This window comes from Schistocerca americana, chromosome 6 (assembly GCF_021461395.2).
Source record: "Schistocerca americana isolate TAMUIC-IGC-003095 chromosome 6, iqSchAmer2.1, whole genome shotgun sequence".
NCBI classification, from domain to species: Eukaryota; Metazoa; Arthropoda; class Insecta; order Orthoptera; family Acrididae; genus Schistocerca; species Schistocerca americana.
Window position 1 is genome coordinate 493,744,581 of NC_060124.1, and position 25,051 is coordinate 493,769,631.

The 25,051-nt window shown below is 41.0% G+C and overlaps 1 protein-coding gene across 1 annotated transcript in view; it reads left to right on the forward strand.

The window, feature by feature from the left end:
• The window catches only part of LOC124620244 (cytochrome P450 4C1-like), a 144,240-nt gene that overhangs the window by 42,242 nt on the left and 76,947 nt on the right, over positions 1 to 25,051 (forward strand). Inside the window, exon 3 of the mRNA XM_047146911.1 lies at positions 22,729 to 22,956. Coding sequence (XP_047002867.1) covers positions 22,729 to 22,956 — 228 coding nt within the window. The remainder of the gene's footprint in view (positions 1 to 22,728; positions 22,957 to 25,051) is intronic.

Genomic DNA, 25,051 nt, shown 5'->3' on the forward strand with positions numbered 1-25,051 from the left:
CTAGTAAGGCTCCTGTCAGACCAAAACCTCACCTTGACCACACACACTACTGGCGCAGTGCTCTTCGCCCATTACCCTCAATACTCATGGCATTTTGCCAGTTCCCGTAAGAGTTTGAGCTTGGTGTACATCTGCATAGAAGGGATCGTCAAACAAAGACGCCATTTGATCCTGTAGCTACTATGAATCAACTCGCAAAGGAGTTAAAGACGATAGCTGCCATTGAGCATTGATTTAAAACAATGAGGAAGGTTGAAAACTTGCGCCTGCCGGCGATTCGAACTCTGGTCTCCCAATTACTAGACAGATTCTCTGACCTGTGCGCCATCCAGACACAATGGTTATTGTAACTGCAGGTATTGCCCTAGCACACCTCCCGTCAGACCCAAATTCTCAATTTATCCACACATTGCTGATGCAATGGCCCTTGCCCATTATCCTCATTACTCGTAACATTTCGCCGATTCCCGTTCAAGCTTGCTGTGCATCCGCAATGAAGGGATCATTGACCATTCTCGCCTTAATTATGTGTGGTGTCTGTTCTTTGGACGTGTCTGAAAGAACAAAAAAAAGCTAAAACTCCTCCCGAACAGACCACGAAGGCCCAGCGGTACCGACCGACCGCCGCGTCGTCCTCAGTGCACAGGCGTCGCTGGATGCGGGTATGGCGGGGCATGTTGTCAGCACACCGCTCTCCCAGCCGTATGTAAATTTCCGAGACCGGGACCGCTACTTCTCAATCACGTAGCTCCTCAGTTTGCCTCACAAGTGCTGAGTGCACCCCGCTTGCCAACAGGGCTCGGCAGACCGGATGGTCACCCATCCAAGTACTAGCCCAACCCGACAGCGCTTAACTTTGGTAACCTGACGGGAACCGGTGCTACCACTGTGGCAAGGCCGTTAGCTGAAAGAACAAACGCCACATATAAAATTTTGTAGACTCTCCTCACAGAGGTTTCCTACAATTCTGCCACATATGACCTTGCTGACTACAATGATACCACACGACTTCAGCATTAAAGACAAAATTTTTCCATTGTTCTGGTCACTGTATGTGTCTCTGGTAACAATATTGCTGTCGTTACAGATTTGTTTAGGCTCACACACCTTGGAGTCATCCGTTAACTCATAAGTATTATTGCTGTGTTCTCTAATTCTATCGGCAAAGCTTTATGTAGACTCTACCCGACTTTGCGCTAAATCAGTAAGCTACTCCCTGTAAAAAAAAAAAGCGCTATTTTTCCTTCTGCAGTCTTCCACCAACTCCTCCTGTAGATTCTGAGAAGACTGGTGTTACAAATAAAACTTCTCGTGGCACATTACATACGCCGTCTGATTCCCTGTGAGTTTTATACCAAGTCATACTTACGAGAGCATGCTGGAAAGTAATGCCTCCAAATTTTTTTTATGTGAAAACTTTTAAAGCTTCTTAAATAAGCCAAATATTATTAACGTTCCAAAACTGCATTTTTCGCGCATACGTATTTATTTCTCACCGTAGTCACCATCGCGATGAACACATTCCTCCCAACAAGAGAGCAGTTTGTTGGTACCATTACTGTAGAATGTTCGACTTCGTTGACGGAGCCACACCCTCAACTCTGCTTGTGTCGCTTCATCACCGTCAAAGAGAAATTGTCGAAGATGTTCTGTAAGTTTGGAAAGCAGATGAAAATCGGATGGGGCTAAGTCGGAACAGTATGGAGGTTAATCGTTGACAGTGAACCAAAGGCGTCGGATTGTGGCAGATGTCGCAGCGCTAGTGAGTGATCTGTCACTGTCATCCTGAAGGAGAAGGTGGACGAACTCTTCGGATTCAAAATTGATTATAGCATGCTTTTTCTCATGCATCAATTTAGTTATGTTATACAGCGCCACGTTACGCGTTACAATTCGGATCCGTCTAGTGCAGGGTCGGGCAGGAATCCTGCACGTGTGCGGTGCACTTGCACGTGTGCAGTTAACAGGTGTTCAGCGTGCACACAGGGGCAAGTTGGCCACCCGCTTATCTCCCCTCCCCACCATACCTTCTGTCCGCTCCTTCATCTGCAATGCGTTTTGTTTCCTAGCTTGCTTTAATGCATGAAGGAATAAGATTAGGAGTGCTTGAAAGATATCGTGGTTTGAAAGAATACCTATTACCTACGATACGGTTTATTTAATTATCATAGGTGGAGTGGAACAAAATTTCTACATACAGACAAACACAAACAGTTACTTAAATTTTCATCACTGATGTTTGCTGTTAACCGACACTTACTAATTCAGCAAACGGTATTCCAGCTCTCGCTATATTAAGCGCAATCTTATAACTTGCACGTACCGCTGGGCTATTATTGTTGTCGTCCTGAAAAATTGAAAACAGTGCTCCATAAAATGTTAAATCAGTTAGACGAGAGACATGACGAAAGGAAGTCGCAGATCTCTCGTGACCACAGCAACTACGACAGATTTATCTAGTATCGTCAGATCGCTCTTCTTAAGCTCAGTCAGTTTCCCCATCCGCTCAGAATCCGACAATTGTACTCGTCCTTGTGAAATTTGTTGCAATGGCCTTCAATACTAAACTTCCGCTGACCAGCGAGAATACTGCCACATATTAAACATTTCGAATTTTCACGTTTTTGCACAGAGAAAAAATGATTCTCCCATTACTTTTTAAAAGACAGCAAATCTCCAATTCTCCGTTTCCTTGTTTCACTCTGCATTTTCCGGTTCTTGAAATACAAAGTTCACTACGTAGTGATCGCTACGCATCAACGTCCGCAGCTTAGCCTGGCACTACATTGCCGCAACCTGCCGGCTGTCGCCACTGACCCGGACGACGGTTGAGCGCGAGCAGCACACGTGCAGCGCTGTGCGCTCATGAGCCGCGTGCAACGTTTGCCCGCCCCTGGTCTAGTGGCAGTGGGCTGCAAAAATGTATACGTGGAGAACAAACATCTAGAATCTTAATAAAGATTGTTTTATGTAAAAAAATTTAAGAATTTTCACGTAAAAAATTCGGAGGCGTTATCTTTCATCACGTTCCTGTAGCGACTGCTCACCATTCCATCCCCGCAATTTTTCAGCTGTCAGTGAATTATCTACAGAAGTAAAAATGTCTTCACCCGATTCTACTTGAAAAAGGAGTCACCACCGAGGCGCAGACAGGGACACACTAGCAGAGGACCCCTGCTCTCCCTTCAGCTCTCTACGTAATTTTAAATTATGACTCACAGCTGAGTAGCCTGATACACCACATGATGAGTCGCCTTCTGAGCTGAAAACTTTCACCCAATGCTTTTTGATTGCTGTCTATTACGACCAGAAATTATGAAGTAGCAATGTGTCCAAGTGCAAAGAGCGAGAAGAAAATAACCAGAAAGGCCCTTACATAACTTGAAGTCGGTTTTTACCTGTGTTTTCCCGATGTCGTAACCATTGCTGCCACTTGCTGCTACGAACGTCAAACCACCATTGCAGTCTACGCAAGTACTTTTCGCACCGCTTGTAGAGAGTCCAGGCGTGCTCTTGTGGAAGATGGTGGATCGGGATGAGACAAAAGCCATTCGGTGGCAGTAAAATCCTCCTATTTTGCCCAGTGCTTCGTGGAACAAGCTGACGCTCAGATGGTGGCGCTAGAAGGTAGACAGACGTATACACATGGACTCCCTGGCAACTGCACTGTGTTGAAGGTTTCTGTTTCTATTGGAAACTAATTCTCTTCTTCACAGTGCAAATTTTATTTACCGCACATGCAGGCAGTCTTAAAAGCAATAACGTCTGACTTATAACTGTATGGGAAAAAAAATTCAGGTTACTTTTGGGAGATTGCTGTATGTATATTAGTTTACCTTGTTGCACTAAACATAAATTAACTTCTAAGTGTGTAGATTTTCTGTCTACTCTGTACTGCGTTGTAATATTGGCTAACACAGTTTAAATAAATATGTAAACCGTAAGAGCATATAATGCATATAATAACATTCACTGATATTTATTTGTTAGTACTGTGGCATTAGCTATACTGAATAATAAGTACAATGAGTCAGTAGATTATAGGAACTCTGAAATACGGTGTACAAACATCTACGTAGTTCAAGAGATCACAACTCTTACTTGATCGCTGCACTCTTTGTATCAAAGTGCTAATCAAGACGATTTACTGTTACTGATGCACCACCATCAGCCTGGAGCTCTAATCCACCCACGTAACGCACAAACGAATATTTTTGTAGATCAGGGCGTAGATCGGAGTTTTCATACTGGGGAAGGTTCAAATGGCTCTGAGCACTGTGGGACTGAACAGCTATGGTCATCAGTCCCCTAGAACTTAGAACTACATAAACCTAACTAACCTAAGGACAGCACACAACACCCAGTCATCACGAAGCAGAGAAAATCCCTGACCCCGCCGGGAATCGAACCCGGGAACCCGGGCGTGGGAAGCGAGAACGCTACCGCACGACCACGAGCTGCGGACATACTGGGGAAGGCTGCGACATTTATCGGTCGGAACTAACGCAGACCTCGGGCTATATTACGGTCAACGCTTCCAAAAGTTGAAGAGTTGTGTGTTTGGTGGGGAGGGGGGGCGGATGGGGGGGGGCGGAGGTGGCAATATCACACTCTAGCCAAACACTTGTGTACTACATCTTCGTTCCGTTTCGTAATCATGTATTAAATAACATCAAAAGCTAACTCCAGGGTAAAATCCATAAGTAGCTTTTTTGTCCCCAAACGTCGCATTTTCCGACTGTTAACCATAACAAATCGCACTAAAAGGCGCGTTTGGGAGAGATCTTTTAAGTGGCATATGTTAACTTCACTCCATTCTTAATGTGTTTGGTGTTTTCATTTCTAAACTTCATATGTTTAATGATTTGTTTGCTGAAACTGGGGCGTTTATAATTTCGCGTGACGAAACAGTGATGTTTCCATGACGTCACGGATCTTATGCTCTGACTGGCTGACATGAGCAACCCGAGCACGCGCCATGCCGATTTACATACCGTATTTGTTGTAGTTATGGTTATGTGTTCAAAAACATGCATTTTAAGTCATATTACAGATTTCCCCAAAACGTGTCGTCTGTAACGTGGTTACTTGTGATGAAGTGTAGAAAAATGCGACACTGTAGCACCACTACGAAGATGCGTTTTATAAAAATGACGTCCGTCCGTGTCTAAACATGTCACCACTTTTTGTATGCACTTAATTTCGTAAGCTAAACTGATAGTTACAACAAAGGAATTCTTTCTTATCACCTATAAATGCGCATTTGCTTACCTTAATTCATCGACTGGTATGTGACCATAGCAATGAAATTTGGCTGATTCGGTGGTTCTTCTTCGAGAGACACGTTGCAAGGTTACAAAGTCTGTCCTCGTTCATAGTATTACGCGTGAATGTTTCAACTCGCTTTAACTAAGAGAAGCAGGAAAGGGTTTTGCCAAATTGTTTTCATAAAGAATGTTCCACAAGATAAAAGCATCTGACGCTTTCATGAAGTTCTTTCGGCTGTATGATGCATTCAGTTCATGACGTAAGTCTGAAGACTAATTTAAACAAATTAATAGTTCTCTTTCTGGGAACATAGTTTTATGTTTCGAAAACAACGATGGTCCAAACAGTTGTGCTATCGCCAAGTTATTATTAAAACTGAATCGGTCACTGATCTGTAATGATGCAGTCGCACGCGTCTCGTTCACAAAACATTCTAGATTCAGTGAAACGTCCAGGTTTTGCAGTTCTGCGGTTGGTTCTTCCTGTTCCCAGTGATCGTCATTGTCAAGTGAGCCCCTAACATGCTGGGCAGAAGCTGCAATGTGAGATACACAGTCAGCAGTTCTCACTGCATCAACATTTCTTTGCTGTAGTTGACTGAACAGAAGGAAATGAATTTCTCGTTTATTGTTCCCAAGTAACTCATATCGAATTATTACGATCAGTTGTGACAAAACAGCACAATCAGTGTTTTCGTCAACTTCTATTGAGGAGATTTGCCTTCGACAATTCACTCGTGATTAGATTAAGGCATACTTCACAAACTGTTTCCAGCAGTTAATTTTGAATGTTTTGGACAGGCGTAAGAAAGTTCGGTTTTCTGAGTCATCAGTATGCTACTTGAAGACGCCGTCCATTTCTGCCATCAGATAAACTAAAACTCGAAAAATTCCTGGGTTCTTGGATTTTTCTGTTTCGTTATGGCCCTACAATACTAGCTAGAATTTGCTGCAAAATGTAGTAATCATCGGTTTACTCGATATATATCTGCTTTTTGAGACATTTTCATTACATGTCCTCACATTGAGGCGGTAAGCACTATCTGATGGGCACATACTGTCCACTTTCCCAAGCACTGAGAGTTCAATAAAACTATTCTAATATTTTTCAGTGGAATTGTGTTGTTTCGTGTGTCCGTGAAAATTTTTTAAGTCTGTGATTATATTCTCAGTTCGACTGTGTCATTACTATATGTCACGAGACAGGTGAAACAGAAAAATGCTTTTTTTCACTTCACAACCACTCAGCTGTACTTTATCGTACATTTCTCAGTTAAAAATGTGTGTATAACCTGCCTGGATTGACACTATTTTTGTTCTTGGTTGAGGTTTAGATCGGGTCTAAGCGAACCAAGTTCCTTCACTTTCATCCTAACCGCATATTCCAAAATTTTATCTGATAAATTACATACAGAATTCATATTGTGTTGCTTTCCAACTCGCGGTATGCTGCAATTATTGGCAAGACAGTAAAACTCACTAAATTCCGGCATAATACACTCACAAACATAAACTTACTAATAACGCTCGTTAACCGCAAACGCAGTCAGCAAACAATGAAACTAAAGTAACAGGACACATTCCGCATACGGGACATATTTCACATGCATTTTCTTTCATTCATTCGTGAAACTCTCGCTAGTTGCTGATACTTGTCAGCGTTCTCTACTGCTCTCTGGTGAGAGATTTGCAAACTTATTCCAACGTGTATAAAATAGCCAATGGCAAAAAAAAAAAAAAAAAAAAAAAAATCTATAACACTCTCATAACAATAATACAACGACCATTAATGACGCATCAAATATAATAGAGACATACGAGATTCATATTCGATAGCAAGGTTTCAGAAACTCTGTTCTTTCCCTTTTGATGTACGCAGTGGAACGCGAAAATTGTGTGCAAGTTGGTAGGATATCCTTACGCGGTTCGAAAAACGTAGCATGATATGACACACCAAGAGTTCCAAAAACGGTGACTCACATTCGTTACATGGAAGTGGGAAATATGTGAAATGTGTTCTGATATTTTAAATTCTGTAATACGTTATTGAAAATTTATTTTTATACATATTTTGGCGCGGCTCCGTCTCAGGGCCTTTAATTACGAGACGCGCCTGTTATAGATCGTTTACAGCCCGTAAAGTCAACAGATTACGTCACTTAAGTGTAAGCAATACTATAATTATATTTTTGAATTTAACTCATATTTACATTTTTCTGCATCTTTCCGCGCTAAACGTTTTATAAATTTATTTCCAAATGAAACTGTTATCATAAACAGAAATCTGATATAGTAATTATCTCGTTAAAACTTTTATCACTTATGTACATTAAAACGTATTATTCTCTACCTTTTGTACTGCAATTTTACTCTCAAGAAAGCAAAGAGTTATCTAACTGCAAAGTCAGCGATATAATATCAATACTCTGCATGAAGGTATAACAAGGGGAGTTCACGGCCAACGAGAGGAATTGTCGTGACGTCACAAACTAGAAGCCTCCATGCTAGTTGCATCAAACGTAGCTTCTCCTGGAATTGTTTCAAAAATGCCAGCTGCGTCATTTATGGGTGACTAATCGTTCTGATTATAGTCTAAAGTGTAACGGAGGCACATTTCATTCGTAAGTTGACTCATTCAAGGGATATTTTCTTTTATATACCGTATAAGAAATTTCGTTGCCCTGTTTGCTTTTAGTGTAGAGGTTTTATTTCTTCATTTGACTTTGGATATACTACTAGTTGGACTCGGAAAGCTCTCTAGGTGAACGGTGTAGAAGGGAAAATTTGGAACCGACCAACAGAGCAAAATGTGTTCTCGGCATTTTCGGGAAGAGGACATAGGCCAGACATCAGCTTCGCTAGCAAAATGCTGAATTACACAAGCAGCCTTTTCACATCCCATGCTTCTCTTCTTGGTTATTCTAAACACATAACAACATGGAAGTTACGTTAACGAGGCCCAATGTGTCGTACATCTACGTCAAATATGCGTGTAAAACCAGAGAAATGTCTGAAAATGACCTCCTGATACTGTGTTATCCACGAAAGCGCTGTAACATTTACTATTTAAACAAACTGCTGTGGCCACACGACAGAAATTGAAAACAATAAGCAATCGAAAACGCTAGTCTGCTAATGTTTTGAGGTGTCTAACATGATAACGTCGGCATCTGAGTAACGTACAGCGTAAATCTATAGCCTCACCTCCGCTTATTGTGCCTCCGTGGTGTTCCGTTAATATTACTATGTACGAAAAATATATTTCCTTTATGTTCCCTTCTTTTTTCGCTTAATTATTTTTATAATTATCTTTGTTCTAGGGTAAAAGTGCAAACTATTGACTATTTGTCCTCTTTTAACAGTCTTTTGAATGAGAATGAGGCCAGTATTTGTTAACTCGACTGTAAAGTGAAATTCAGTATTCGATGCATTCTGTGCTATCGCCGCTATCTGCGGAGACTGGAAATATTTCTCTTCCTAAACACTTGATGTAACAATGGAACTATTGAAGTTCGCAGCTCGTGGTCGTGCGGTAGCGTTCACGCTTCCCACGCCCGGGTTCCCGGGTTCGATTTCCGGCTGGTTCAGGGATTTTCTCTGCCTCGTGATGACTGGGTGTTGTGTGCTGTCCTTAGGTTCGTTAGGTTTCAGTAGTTCTAAGTTCTAGGGGACTGATGACCATAGATGTTAAGTCCCATAGTGCTCAGAGCCATTTGAACTAATGAACTTCACCGTTTTCCTTTTCGGCGTATTTCTTTTCTCTTTATACAGCTACGAATTTCTCTTTAATATTGGTCTTAAACCAATGGGATTACATAATTGTAGAGAATGAAGAGTCGGGAGCTTGATTTTGACTTTAATTTAAACTTTTATTCACACAAATATCGTTGTTCGAGAGCGAGTGCCAGTGTGGCCCCTGACCAACATGGAATCTGACGGGTAACAGAAAACAACTACTGCCAAACCACTTTTGCCGCAACATTAAAATATTTAAGCAAGGCTCTTCCTGTTTAGGCGTTGGCTGCTAACTGTCCGGCGGAGGTTCGAGTCCTCCCTCGGGCATGGGTGTGTGTGTTTGTCCTTAGGATAAATTAGGTTAGATAGCGTGTAAGCTTAGGGACTGATGACCTTAGCAGTTATGTCCCATAAGATTTCACACACATTTGTCCGTCTTTTTTTGCTAACTGTCACTCTTCCCGTTACATGTTAAGGTCACTCGTTGCAGTTTATGCTTCAAATGTGTGATAACACGGAATATGATAACATTGAACGTAGTTCAAAGTAATGATTCCATCAGGTAGGACAGAGTCTCGTGTAAGCCGTTAAGGATCTTGGTCAAATTAAGCGCACATTACGCTATACGACAAATCTCAAGTTTCATAATTGATTAACTGGCGCCTGCTAAAACTATACTCAGCACTTGAGCCTACCTCACGAGCTCAATGCAATCCACAAACAAGTCCGTAACGCAAGCAGAAACCACTCTTCCCCACGTGAGAATTCTGCGCAGGCCCACGAGTACAATAAACCAGAACAAAATCGGATTCCAACTAATTAACAATCCAAATATCAGCAATGCATACGTGCATGCATGTCAGAAGCAACTGCGGGTCGTAATTATGAACAACATAGGCACTGCAATGTTGCATTTATTCGCCGATACCCGGCAAGTGACTTTCAGTTAAAAGTGTCTCCGCTGTGCGGGAAGGTACACAGTTTATGTACGAGAACAGGTTGTGGACAGGTGGTTCACGACATATGGAAGTTTTGGTCTGCTCGTCAGTCGTGCATGGATAACCGAATGGTGAGAAGGCCGCTCGCGATGAGAGGAAAATCGGGGTTAGAAACTAGGTCCCACATAAATTTTCACTCTCGTCATTCCATTATACAGCTGATGGTTGTCCATATTTGCAACTGCGAATGCGTTTCATATATATTATGACTGAGTGCATTAACCCCTTATACCAGAGTCCTCGAGTATACAAACTACAGATGTGCACCTGAGAACGAACGCGTTACAAGTATTCCACATGGCCACCATTTTTGTGAAGGCTGACTGCCGCACGACTCCTTGTCGATGCCTGTATATGTTCAGAAATGCCACGCGTGTTCTATGTGCATTGAAAATAGTTCACAATGCATTCTAGGAGTTCCTTGACACTATCAACAGGGCTGGAATACTCTAAAGCCTTTAAATATCTCAACACAAACAAACTAAATAGACCTGGATGGTCATGGTATTGCCGAGTCACAACTGATACATCTGTTGTTGAAGAATCGTGCTAGATATTCCCAAAGAGTCACATGGATGTGTGCCAGTGCACCATAATGTATGCCTCACATACTTATCTTTTCACTATAAGGAATATAAATTAATATTTAACATTCTTTAACATCAACATTGTTGTATCATTGGCATGACTTGTGCGTGCATCGTATCATGGAAACCATTCGTTTCCACACCTAAATTTATTAAGATGATTTTCCTGTTTCAATCTCCCCTACTCGCTTCTACTACACTCTTACTATCTGTCCGAAATGCACAAAGATCTGATGAATACAAAAACAGACAAACCATTTTATACCCTACCTATCTAAGAAACCCAAAATTGCCTTTATATTTATTCCAATATACGTTTATAATTTTTTTGGATGAGCAGTATCGAAAATGTAATATAACTTTTCGTTCTAGCACCCATTCTTAAATTACAAGCTATGTACGCGTATTCCTTATATCAATCCAGCACAGTCTTGTTCTATATGTGGCGTGCTTCACATGTACATTCGTGACAAATACTGAGCTCTTTTTTTGTAAATAAACTTCATCCCAACAGTCGTTACGCATTGCTGTGTATTGTAGTGCATGTGCGTCAAAAGTCTACGAAACTGGTCTAGTATGTTTACTATGCTACCCATACAACATGAAATAAATATTAATAGGAAAAATGTGTGAAACAGAGTAATGACAGACCTTCATGGGAAGACTAGAAGGTGGTATACAAGCGACAGCGTAACTAGTCAATACGTTCCAAAACGTCACGCATAAAAACGGGATTTTCCAGAGCTCATACCTCGGGTTCTATCGATGGTAGAAAGGTAGGGTCAAGTGTTTTGGATAGCCCTTGAGCTAACGGACATTTTTGTGATCATCCTACTGTCACTCCTGTAGTACTGGATCAAACTTACAATATTACACATTTTCTCCTGCTTAGGCAAGTGGAGAAAACCGATTGGTTCCTTTTACATTTGATGTGAACTACGGTGAGGATGATGAGAACTTTGGATGAACCATTAGTTCATAAGTGCTTTCTTGGAAAATCTCACAAAAAGGGTATTTTTTACAACATTTTCCCAGTCACCAGCGGGCCAAACCCCAGCCGAGAATTCCTAGACAGCTATACACAGCAAATGGCTGAAATACTGACAATATATTCTTAAGATCTCGATCTCGATAATCTTGTAAATTTCTTTATCGGTTCCCAAGATACAGAGCTTCAAATTTACGCTACTTCAACACGTAAAATCTGGTTGAGGTGAAATCCAAACAATCAATAACCGCAGCAAATAGCTCATACTTTAACGGTAGATTCTCTAGCCCTTATCTGGAAGAGCCAACTACCCATTATGAGAAATCTTTAACAGTTATCGAGAAACCCAAAAACTTGTTTTTTTTTGGTAGGAAAACACAGCCACGGATTCCAAGACAAATATCCACAGAAAAATCTGTAATTTTTACGACGTATTCCTAAGATCTGGATCTCAGAAAACTTGAAACGTCGCCTTTGAACAATTTATACATGACTTTGTTTTAACTGACACACAATATTTATTTATTTATTTTTTTTTTTTTTTTTAGCGCAACGCAATATGACTTTCAATAACCCTACAAAAGAATGGCCCTGACTAACATTAACCTATACCTTTCACAAATCACTTACATCACAAAAACCTTCGTTACTCGAACTACTGCAATACAGCGAGCGCCACTGCTGCCAGCTAAATAAAAGATTCAAACTACGGAAGGCTCTAACTACTGATAGTCATAGTTAGCAAAATGAAAGATTTTAATAGAGAACAAACAATGTATTTACCTTAATAGTCATAATATCTATAGCAGTTCATGACATTTCAAAACTCCGCCATCTCTCTCCACATCCACCACTGCTGGCGGCTCACCTCCAACTGCGCAACGCTACGCGCTGTTCGCATCCAGCTGCCTAACACTACAATGGCGAGTATTACAACAATGCCAAGCAGCCACAGACTGCACACAGCACAGCCAGTGATTTTCATTCAGAGGTGGCGTTACCAATAAAAAAACATAAACAGCCTACTTACATAGCCCCCATGCTCCCCACAAAAAAATTTACAAATTGTTTTGGGCAGTGGCCAATAATGATTCGATAAAATTTTTCATAATTACAATAACAAAGATATCAAATGCACACACTTATTGATACAATATTGGTCAAAAGCTAAAATTTTCTCACAGTCCATAAAGACAGTCCTGATCCTTCATCACAATAAAATAGCAGTGTTTTTCTCAAAGTCTGAGCAGTAAAAGAAAATGCACACGGAAGTAGTGGATTTCCATGCAGTCTTGAAGAAGTAGTGTTGTCCTTCCAACGAAAAGACAGTGCTGACTCTTGACACGCAGACAGGTAGTGGGCCAGAACAGAGCAAACCCACCGCAGAGTCAGTCGAGGTTTTGAAGAATATTGGTAGGTAGGTCATCACAGAGTAGAGCCACTGTAGTCCTGGTAGAGATTACGGTATTGGTGGGCCACCAGAGGTGCAGACCCACTGCAGTCCTTGTAGAAATAATGGTATTGGTGGGCCATCAAAGATGCAGACCCACTGTAGTCCTTGTAGAGACGGCCAGCAGCCATCTGTTGCGACTAGGCAGGTGCACAATCACCATCGAAGAGTCTTGCGGAGAATATAGCAAGTCCATAAACCACCACTTGTGCACTAACAAAAAATTTGTTTGAAATGTCCTTAGAACCAGCAATGCTGTTATCCAGTCCCTTGCTGAATTATTAACACAAGTATAAACACTATCAGTCCCTACTTCTCACGTATTGTCCATATACTATGACCAACAGAAACGTGTGCAGTGAAATGTAACTTACAAGTTAATAATATGATGAATGGTGACAATTACAATTTTATAACATGAGAATACAATTACAAAGATACAGAAAACATCATTAAAACATAATAATACAGATAACATTTGTAGTAATACAGAATCGAAATAACATATACATTAGTGTTACAGGAATTATAAGTACCTACATAAAAGATCAGAATAACTTTTGAAACATCAACTTCACACATAAGCATTAAAACAGAACAGAATAAATAATATCTAAGCATCTTTACAAAGTCAATAACATATTATCAGAAAAATTCTACGACGTAAATCTTATTAGCTAAACACATAAAGACAACAAAAACACAAATTCACATAGTGTAATAACACAAGGGGAAAGGACAGGAATTGTTTTACTGCAGTATTTGGCAAAAAGAACATTCTTTACTTCTTGGAGATCTCCCTTCTTTCTTCATTATTCCCAAAAAGTCCTACCTATATCTCCTTTCTGTATTCTATTCATATTTCTTTCAAAATAATTATTTCTCATTGTACAATACTCATTCTGGCCCAAATCTTTGTCATATAACTTCTCAACGCATTTCTTCCAATTCATCACAACTCGTTCTCTTATATAGCCTACCCCATCTTAAGCTAACTTAAATCTACTGAGCTCAGATGCTAAACTAAGGGATGAGGCAATGCAGCAGCACAAAACAATTAACACAAACAGCGATGACAAAATATTCAAATTGGCAATGCGAGCATCAATATTACAACTAATATAAGGCAATGTGCAGCAAACAAGAAAAATAAATCAGTAGTAAAACTAAGTTAATACAATGTAAAATACAGTAGGACTATTCCTGGCAAACAGCAGCAGCAAATGAAATAACTTATACCTAAACATGACAAACCCACAAGCAGAAAAAATAGTACACTAAAGACAACAACACAGTTAAGGGAAATGCATATTCACATCTTAATATCTATGTCATTAAAGTGGTGCACCACAAAAACTAATTCTACAACAAATTACCAAGTACTTGAAAAGAAAGTTATATATGCAGTTACTGTTATTAGTCCCTTCTTATTGTTCTTTCCATTCCGAGAGCTCCTTTTTCGATGAATGTGGATCACAAAATAATTATTTAATAGATCTGTTGACAGAAAGTGTTCACATTAGCAAATGCAATTAATTTTATTTTATAAAACCAATGCTGGAACACAGCAATCTCTCAACTAGAAAGACAATAGATGTAAAATGTTTCTCATCATTTCATTAGGCATTTTAGTAAATATCATAAATTAAGAGCTCCACAGTATAATCATATGTTTTCAAGTTTGAGTGTGTCGTATTTGCGTTGCTTTCTACAAAGGAATGTCAATAGCAAGGATGATAGCCTCTTTTTTTTTTTGCACCTAATGGCTTTCTTTTGTCAGACGTCTACCTCTCAGACGGGTGCCCAAAACGCATTATGCCAAGGTCACTTACCTTTCTTACTGAAATATTTATGACACCAGTTTGCACTACAGTGACAGTCTCATATAAAAAATTTCACAGGTCTGAAATTTGCGTTACAAATCTGTAGAAACAAAATCCTGTAAATATAACAGTGTCCAAAAAATTTTCGTCGGCATTGTGGTACATTCATGCATTTACGCACATTTCATAACTCTTAGAGTACGATTCTCGGTTTCCAACATCCTTTTTCACAAACCAAAGTCCCTAATCAGTACTCATTATTCCTTGCTTTATTATACATATACATATTCGTCGACAGTTCTTCAATATTTCATCATAATAAATACGTAGCATCATCAAATTCCTCATATAGCATCAGCTTATTGATCATAAACATACCTCAACAGCATAATACACATAGTCATCGCAATAATAACATCATAACACCTCAGTCAAATCTCAAAAACGTCGTAGCTTCCTCCAATAATTTCAAAACCTACAAAAATTCTCTGCTCATGTCAAAAGTGTCATCTACCTCAAACGTACTTTAAAAATCATGATCCCATACCAAATACCTCATTCAAAGCTCTCATAGTATCACAATGGTTCCGAAAAAATATGAACAGTTCACAAAGTAAATACAAAATACAGTTTCATAAGTGTGAAGTTATCCAACTGTGTAATTGCGTAAACATCTGTCACTGATGTAGTAAAATAAATGTTTGTCTCTCTCAGTTAAATGATCAGATAGCTGTGTACTTTATGTGTTAGAGAAATATGGTACTGATGTGTAAAGTTGTATAAGCAAATACCATATTAGCTAGGGCTCCTTGTGCTTGCCAAACACATGGTACACAAAGTAAGCGTGTACCCCCCTGAGGATTAATGTAATTATACCTTCAGGTGTTACGGATTACAGCAGTGGAATGAAATGTATCACGGAAAACCTTTGTATCATTTTACTTCAAATATCTTTAAAAATATGTGATTTAAGTACAAAATTAATCACTCAAATACGTGTACTGTAGCGCTAAACTGTGCGTCTTGTTGTAAGATAATCTCTGTGGAAATGTCGTAGTTATCGTCCTCCGAAAGCTAAGTTCTGCAGAAGTCAATGTACTTACCTCATGATACACAAAAGTGAAATGCTTTGCGTATAGATATCTTAGTTATTACGCTTATTGCTGTGATGAAGAAAGTACTGTGCTGTAACGTATTGTTGTCCTACGGAAAAGGCTGTCTCCTTGTAGCTATACCATAAAAGTTACTACTAAAACATGTTTTACTTTCCAGAACAACACAGAAAAACTGTGCAGATATAAAACAGAAACACTGAAAAAGCAACATTGTAAATTGTCAGTCATTAGTAGCGTCGTGATAAAACCGTGTAGTTGTCACATAAACTAACCACTGTGTCGTCTGGTATCTCACAGAAAGTACTTTAAATCCAGAATGTAGTTTCAAGTAAACCAAAATGCTGCATTACAATGTCATTAGCAGTACCGGTATATGTTCTAAATATGTAAGCCTTATAGTCGTTACATAATCGTGCAACTAACAAGCAGGAATGTACACACACTATAACATGGTGTCATCTGTTCACTATAACAATGTATTCATAATTACTGTCTAAATACACTCCTGGAAATTGAAATAAGAACACCGTGAATTCATTGTCCCAGGAAGGGGAAACTTTATTGACACATTCCTGGGGTCAGATACATCACATGATCACACTGACAGAACCACAGGCACATAGACACAGGCAACAGAGCATGCACAATGTCGGCACTAGTACAGTGTATATCCACCTTTCGCAGCAATGCAGGCTGCTATTCTCCCATGGAGACGATCGTAGAGATGCTGGATGTAGTCCTGTGGAACGGCTTGCCATGCCATTTCCACCTGGCGCCTCAGTTGGACCAGCGTTCGTGCTGGACGTGCAGACCGCGTGAGACGACGCTTCATCCAGTCCCAAACATGCTCAATGGGGGACAGATCCGGAGATCTTGCTGGCCAGGGTAGTTGACTTACACCTTCTAGAGCACGTTGGGTGGCACGGGATACATGCGGACGTGCATTGTCCTGTTGGAACAGTAAGTTCCCTTGCCGGTTTAGGAATGGTAGAACGATGGGTTCGATGACGGTTTGGATGTACCGTGCACTATTCAGTGTCCCCTCGACGATCACCAGTGGTGTACGGCCAGTGTAGGAGATTGCTCCCCACACCATGATGCCGGGTGTTGGCCCTGTGTGCCTCGGTCGTATGCAGTCCTGATTGTGGCGCTCACCTGCACGGCGCCAAACACGCATACGACCATCATTAGCACCAAGGCAGAAGCGACTCTCATCGCTGAAGACGACACGTCTCCATTCGTCCCTCCATTCACGCCTGTCGCGACACCACTGGAGGCGGGCTGCACGATGTTGGGGCGTGAGCGGAAGACGGCCTAACGGTGTGCGGGACCGTAGCCCAGCTTCATGGAGACGGTTGCGAATGGTCCTCGCCGATACCCCAGGAGCAACAGCGTCCCTAATTTGCTGGGAAGTGGCGGTGCGGTCCCCTACGGCACTGCGTAGGATCCTACGGTCTTGGCGTGCATCCGTGCGTCGCTGCGGTCCGGTCCCAGGTCGACGGGCACGTGCACCTTCCGCCGACCACTGGCGACAACATCGATGTACTGTGGAGACCTCACACCCCACGTGTTGAGCAATTCGGCGGTACGTCCACCCGGCCTCCCGCATGCCCACTATACGCCCTCGCTCAAAGTCCATCAACTGCACATACGGTTCACGTCCACGCTGTCGCGGCATGCTACCAGTGTTAAAGACTGCGATGGAGCTCCGTATGCCACGGCAAAGTGGCTGACACTGACGGCGGCGGTGCACAAATGCTGCGCAGCTAGCGCCATTCGACGGCCAACACCGCGGTTCCTGGTGTGTCCGCTGTGCCGCGCGTGTGATCATTGCTTGTACAGCCCTCTCTCAGTGTCCGGAGCAAGTATGGTGGGTCTGACACACCGGTGTCAATGTGTTCTTTTTTTCCAATTCCAGGAGTGTATGTTCCCTAGGTTCTAGACTGGATAGTTACCTTCAAAACATTGTTGCATGTTAACAGTTTCTAAGTGTGACAAAGCGTACTAGTAGCGTGAAGTGAAAAATTTTATGGTAAAGACTAAGTTAAAAAGCAGATTATCTTTCAATAAACGGTTTTACATTTGAAAAGTGGTACAATCTCTTACTCTTCATAGTACTCAGAGTTTCAACATCAACTCAGTTATCGTGCGGTATACGTCGGTAAATAATACTAGAATTTTTCTCAAGGTTAGCGTCTATGTTATTTTTCTCTGAGCCAGCCGGCGCACGCGGCTACCTGCGGTGCAAGTCATTGCCTGCTATCTCTTTGTTGGCGTGCGTCGTTATTGGGCTTAGGAGACCTAACTTCTACAAATTCACCTCGCCGAGAGGCCCCTGCCCTGTTTGAGCCACGCCAGTTCTGACGGAATTCAGGTCTGTCGTTTTGTCGGTAGTTTACATAGTTTCTTGTTTGTCGGTCATGTGGTGGAGAATTTCTCCCTGAATCGCAACTGCACACAGAACTGTTGCGTCTGAAGTTATTCTGTCTCCCTTGATAATAATAGTTCTGGTTGCCATATTGTCTGTTTCTATGGTAGTCTCTGTGATAGTCATTACTATGGAAATGTGATCTTTCTCTGTAATTATTTTTACTCTGCCAACGGTTGTCATATGGATGGTGTCTGTTTTGGTCACGATTTACGTTGTAAGAATATCCTTGTCGTGTCCAGTTATTGTTTCTGTCATCACGGAATTGTGACGGATGTGACCTGTACTGATTGTTTTCCTGTTTTCGCATCCCGCGACTGTCCGTGTCAATTTCTAATTCTTGTAAGAGTCCCTGAAAAGCTTCAATATCGTCTTTGCAACGTCCTGCCAAAATAATACGTCGTATATATTCAGGCAGTTTGATTAAGCAAACGTGGATGAGTTCTGAGGGGCTGTATGGGTTTGACAGATACTGCTTCTTGTGCAACATGTCTTCAAAATATTTCACAAGACTGGAAAATTCAGATTGTTCGAAATGTTTCATCATTATGATGCTATGTTTTACTCGGTCTTGTGTAGCTTGAGACCAATATTCTGAGAGGAAGGCATGATAAAATTGTCCTTCACTGTGACAATCATGAATGACCGATCGCATTCTTACAGCTGGTTCATTCTCTAAGCAGCTACACATAAATTCTAACCTGTGCTCCAGTGACCAGTTGGGAGAAAAACAATGAGAGAATTGATGGAGCCACGCTTGTGGATGAATGTCGTTGGCAGAATTCTTAAATGTTTTGAATTTACGTGTACTAATAAACAGCTTATAGTCAAAATCATCGTGTCGGCGAGTAGCATATCGGTCATTGTTACGTCGTGTCGGCGGTTCCATCTCAAAATTCCGTGCACCTTGCCAATTTCTTTCATAATTTCCGAAGTGTCCTGTGTTATTATTTTGTGGGTGTTCCGTATTTCTAAGTCCCTCTTCCCGTGTTGGAGCGCGAGTATCCTCTGAAATATGAAATTTTTGTATTACTTGTGCCAACTGATCTTGTACTTCCCGGATTTCTCTTTTGTATTGCGCATTAATTTGATTCTGATTTTGTTTGAATTTCTTAATTTGATCATACTCTTCTGTGTCAGTGATGGCTACAGGTCTTGTGTCATTCAGATCATCATCTACCTTTGCAGATAAGTTAGTGAACTGATCCGAAAGTTCGGCTACTTTCTCCGATAGTGTACTTATTTCCTCAGTGTGTTTTTCTGAACCAAGTTTCAGAGTGTCCATTTGTGTTGAAATCGCGTCTACTGTGTCCTTTAAGTTTTCTTGAGTTTTTGCAAGTTGCGTAACCGAATCGGTAGATGCAACTGAGTCAATTTTAGCTTGCAAGCTCTCATGATTTTCATGAACAATAGCTTGCAGTTCTTTTATGGCTGCTTCATGATTCTGTAATGCATTTTCATGCCGCGAAAAAATAGGTTGGAAATGCTCACAAAATTGTGTTTTTACGTCATTACAGACTTTTTGACATTTCGATTCAATGTTATGTAACTCAGTAGTTAAATCTTCATGTGTTTGTTCAAGCGTGGTGTGAAGATTTTGTTCCATTGCGTCTAACTGTTGCTGTGTTTGTCTCTGGTATTGTTCCATTGTGTCTAACTGTTGCTGTGTTTGTCTCTGATTTTGTTCCATTTTGTCTAACTTTTTAAGATTTTGTTCCACTGTGTCTAACTTTTGAAGATTTTGTTCCATTAGGTCTAACTTTTGAAGCTTTTGCTGTGTTTCTCTCTGGTGTTGTTCCATTTGTTGCATTAGCTGTAATAACAATGCATTAGTGTCTGGAATCTGTTCCTCTACGCTTTTCGGCAGTGCATTTGCACCGGCAACATTCACATTTTGACAAGCAGAAAATGTGTCTTGACTTATTTGAGAAAACGGTGAGAACGCAAAACCTGAATCTACAGTATTTGCAAAATTGTGTCCTGTCATTTCGGATTCCTGAGGTGAGCTGTTGCCGAGCGATCGATCGATAATGCTTCCCTGTTCACTAATTGTTTCACTGCCTACGCCATTGTTTGCCGCCCGCTCCATTTCCCTATGCACAATTACCAAGTTACTATGTTGAACATTAGTTAATTCATTACACAGTGGCGCTAACAGACTGCTTTCGTCTTCGCTGTCATTTCTCAGTTTACTTTGGAGCTTAGTGTTACGTTTTTCACACGCCATTATTGTCACAATATTTCACACGACAACACAGAAAAACACAATTTGAAGAGCAAAAATAGGGGAACACATTAACATAGCACTGAAAATAATATCTAGTTAATTGCAAGCGCAGCTGCGAAATACTTGCTGCAAATCTACATGCATGCCACAATTGTTTTACTGTACAGCAATGAAAGACTGCAACTACAAAGGAGATGCTCTCTATAATTACGCGCTAGCAATAAACAAAAGCTACACTAATTACACAAACTACAAGAAAAAATCAGAAGATTCCAGTGAGGTATCCTCGGCTAAGGGTCGACATATGAAACGTCCCCTTTGAACAATTTATACATGACTTTGTTTTAACTGACACACAATATTTTTTTTTTAGCGCAACGCAATCTGACTTTCAATAACCCTACAAAAGAATGGCCCTGACTGACATTAACCTATACCTTTCACAAATCACTTACATCACAAAAATCTTCGTTACTCGAACTACTGCAATACAGCGAGCGCCACTACTGCCACCTAAATAAAAGATTCCAATTACGGAAACTACTGATAGGCATAGTTAGCAAAATGAAAGATTTTAATAGAGAACAAACAATGTATTTACCTTAATAGTCATAATATCTATAGCAGTTCATGATATTTCAAAACTCAGCCATCTCTCTCCACATCCACCACTGCTGGCGGCTCACCTCCAACTGCGCAACACTACGCGCTGTTCGCATCCAGCTGCCTAACACTACAATGGCGTGTATTACAACAGCCACAGACTGCACACAGCACAGCCAGTGATTTTCATACAGAGGTGGCGTTACCAACAAAAAAACGTAAACAGCCACTTACAAACTTCGAAAATTTTCTTCATATCAGATTTCCGGGACACGGAGGTTCAAATTTATCCTAATTTTACAAGTAAAATACTCGCTTATAATCCGGTGTGAGTCGAAAACGTAGCTTATAAAGTAACGTAGCACGAAGTAGTATGCTGTAAAGTGTCTCCATTATCATCTGCTAACCTCATGTTTGTAGTCCTGAAGCACATACTTTTTTTTACGTAAAATCCGATCTGAGATGTTAAAATTAGTTTTGCGTTATATCAGTTTCACATAGGTAAACTGTCTAAATGTTACTGACCAATACATTTCTTTTCACCTCTTTCTACCTTCCTCAGGACTTTTAAAACCTTCTCCAAAAAATTTGGCATGCAAACATATTTATGCTTTTTTATGCTGAGAGATAAGAAGACAGTGGCAGTGGCAAAGGAAGTGGAGAAGTAATAAATATTGGAAATAATGGAATGCGGCTATATTACAGAAAGAGGGAAGAAGACAACAGTAGCGCGAGGGAAAGAGAGGAACACAGTGACAGTGTAACATTGTTGATACACCTACAGAACAGTGCAAGGAAAACAGTAAAGCTGACAGCGCTAGTGGGGAGCGTGGGGGGGGGGGGGGGGGGGGGGAGAGGGGCAGTAATAAAGAATAACAGAAGGTGGAAGAGGGTGAGAGCCAACGATAATGAAAGACAGAGTATATGACAATGACAACGAGGAAGAGGGAGAGATTGCTAGTGAGAAGAGATAGCGGTAGTAGGGAGGAAGGAAGAGATTTAGAAGTAAGAGAGAGCAAGAACGAGACTGACAGTGAGAGCAGACTGCAGTAGCAGGACAGAACGAACGGAATTGTGGGTGTGACACAAGAGACAATGACAGAGAAAGCACATAGAGATAATGACAATGACTTGGAGTGATTGAGTGAGTGAAATAGAGGACCTGGGAGTAGATGTGTATGAGCGACTTAAAAGCGATGAACTAACGTGTGTGAGTTTGTTACAATTAGGGTAGCTTGTCGGAGTTTGAAGTGAGTTTCATGTTAAAAAAAGCGAGAAAATGTTCGCACGTCGAAATTTTTGGGAAAATTTTTAAAGGTGCTGAGGAAGGTAGAATGAGGCATCTGGTGTTCCATTTTTCAGTCAGAATCTTTTAAATAAACAGGAACATATTCGCATTTTTTTGTGCTCCGATAGGAGCATTTTACCGCTGGTTTCTAACTGTCTATGAATCGCCTGAAAGCAGTATTCCATTAGAATCTCTGACGCTGGCTATCTCTCTCCACAGGAGCTGGAGAAATTCGTGGGGAAATTCAACCACATTGCATACTTGTTGGGCGAGCGGCTGGCAGAAAGGAAAGGAGAAGAGGTGGACCTATACCACCCACTCGTCCTGAGTACCGTACGCGCAGTGTTCGCCACTATTTACGACATCGACCTGGAAAGCATCTTCCCAGATAGGCGTGGACAGGATGAGGTGGTTGATCTACTCACTGATTTCGGAAAAGCTATATCGGTAAGTTGTTGAAATATCCTGTAACTTATATTTAAAATTTCCGTTATTGACAGAACAGCGAGAACGCAATCGTGTGATAAACTGAGAGTAAGAATGAGTTAGCCTCCGACTGTTGTTAAACTATCTTTAATTTTTTTAACAAGATCTATTACGAGACCTCTAGCCTCATCTTCACATGAACCAGTTCACATTCCACAAATATAACAACCCACTACACACGTAATTCAATTTCATTACTGCTTGTGGCTATGTAGACTCTCCCGGCGTATTAACGGATCAGGTTCTTGTCGGAGCTTCAGTCGGATCAAACTGTCACCTGCGCACAATCTTTCCGTGGTTCACATGGCCGCCATCTCCAGCTGAGAAAAGCTAAGATATGAAGAAGAGTTTGACAGAGCACTGAAAGACCTGAGTCGAAACAAGGTCCCGGGAGTAGACAACATTCCCTTAGAACTAGTGACGGCCTTGGAAGAGCCAGTCCTGCCAAAACACTACCATCTGGTGAGCAAGATGTATGAGACATGCGAAATACCCTCAGACTTCAAGAAGAATATAATAATTCCAATCCCAAAGAAAGCAGGTGCTGACAGATGTGAAAATTACCCAACAATCAGTTTAATAACTCATGGATGCAAAATCCTAATGCGAATTCGTTACAGACGAATGGAAAAACTGGTAGAAGCCAACCTCGGGGAAGATCAGTTTGGATTCCGTAGAAATATAGGAAAACGTGAGGCAATACTGACCCTACGACTTATCTTAGAAGCTAGATTAAGGAAAGGCACAATTACATTTATAGCATTTGTAGACTTAGAGAAAGCTGTTGGCAATGTTGACTGGAATACTCTCTTTCAAATTCTGAAGGTGGCAGGGGTAAAATACAGGAAGCGAAAGGCTATTTACAATTTGTACAGAAACCAGATGGCAGTAATAAGAGTCCAGGGGTATGAAAGGGAAGCAGTGGTTTGGAAGGCAGTACGACAGGGTTGTAGCCTCTCCCCGATGTTATTCAGTCTGTATATTGAGCAAGCATTGAAGGAAAAAAAAGAAAAATTCGGAGTAGGTATTAGAATCCATGGAGAAGAAATAAAAACTTTGAGGTTCTCCGATCACATTGTAATTCTGTCAAGACAGCAAAGGACTTAGAAGAGCAGTTGAACGGAATGGATAGTGTCTTGAAAGGAGGGTATAAGATGAACATTAACAAAAGCAAAACGAAGATAATGGAATGTAGTCGAATTAAGTCGGGTGATGCTGAGGGTATCAGATTAGAAAATGAGACACTTAAAGTAGTAAAGGTGTTTTGCTATTGGGGGAGCAAAATAACTGACGATGGTCGAAGTAGAGAGGATATAAAATGTAGACTGGCAATGGAAAGGCAAGCGTTTCTGAAGAAGAGAAATTTGTTAACATCTAGTATAGATTTCAGTGTTAGGAAGTCGTTTCTGAAAGTATTTGTATGGAGTGTAGTCATGTATGGAAGTGAAACATGGACGATAACTAGTTTGGACAAGAAGAGAATAGAAGCTTTCGAAATGTGGTGCTACAGGAGAATGCTGAAGATTATATGGGTAGATCATATAACTAATGAGGAGGTATTGAATAGGATTGGGGAGAAGAGAAGTTTGTGGCACAACTTGACTAGAAGAAGGAATCGGTTGGTAGGACATGTTCTGAGGCGTCAAGGGATCACCAATTTAGTATTGGAGGGCAGCGTGGAGGGTAAAAATCGTAGAGGGAGACCAAGAGTTGAATACACTAAGCAGATTGAAAAGGATGTAGGTTGCAGTAGGTACTGGGAGATGAAGGAGCTTCTACAGGTTAGAGTAGCATGGAGAGCTGCATCAAACCAGTCTCAGGACTGAAGACCACAACAACAACAATGAAGAAACAACGGCATCTCAATCCGTGGTTCACCTGGCCGCCAGCTCCAGCTGAGAAAAGCTAAGATATGAAGAAACAACGGCATCTCAATCGGCTGGCTATGAGTAATAATCTTTAACGATATATCACTTTTCGACAGTATTCGCCACTGGAGGCGCTGCAATTTTTCTTGCACTATTTGGCAGCAGCAATGATTAAGCCATTGCGCATT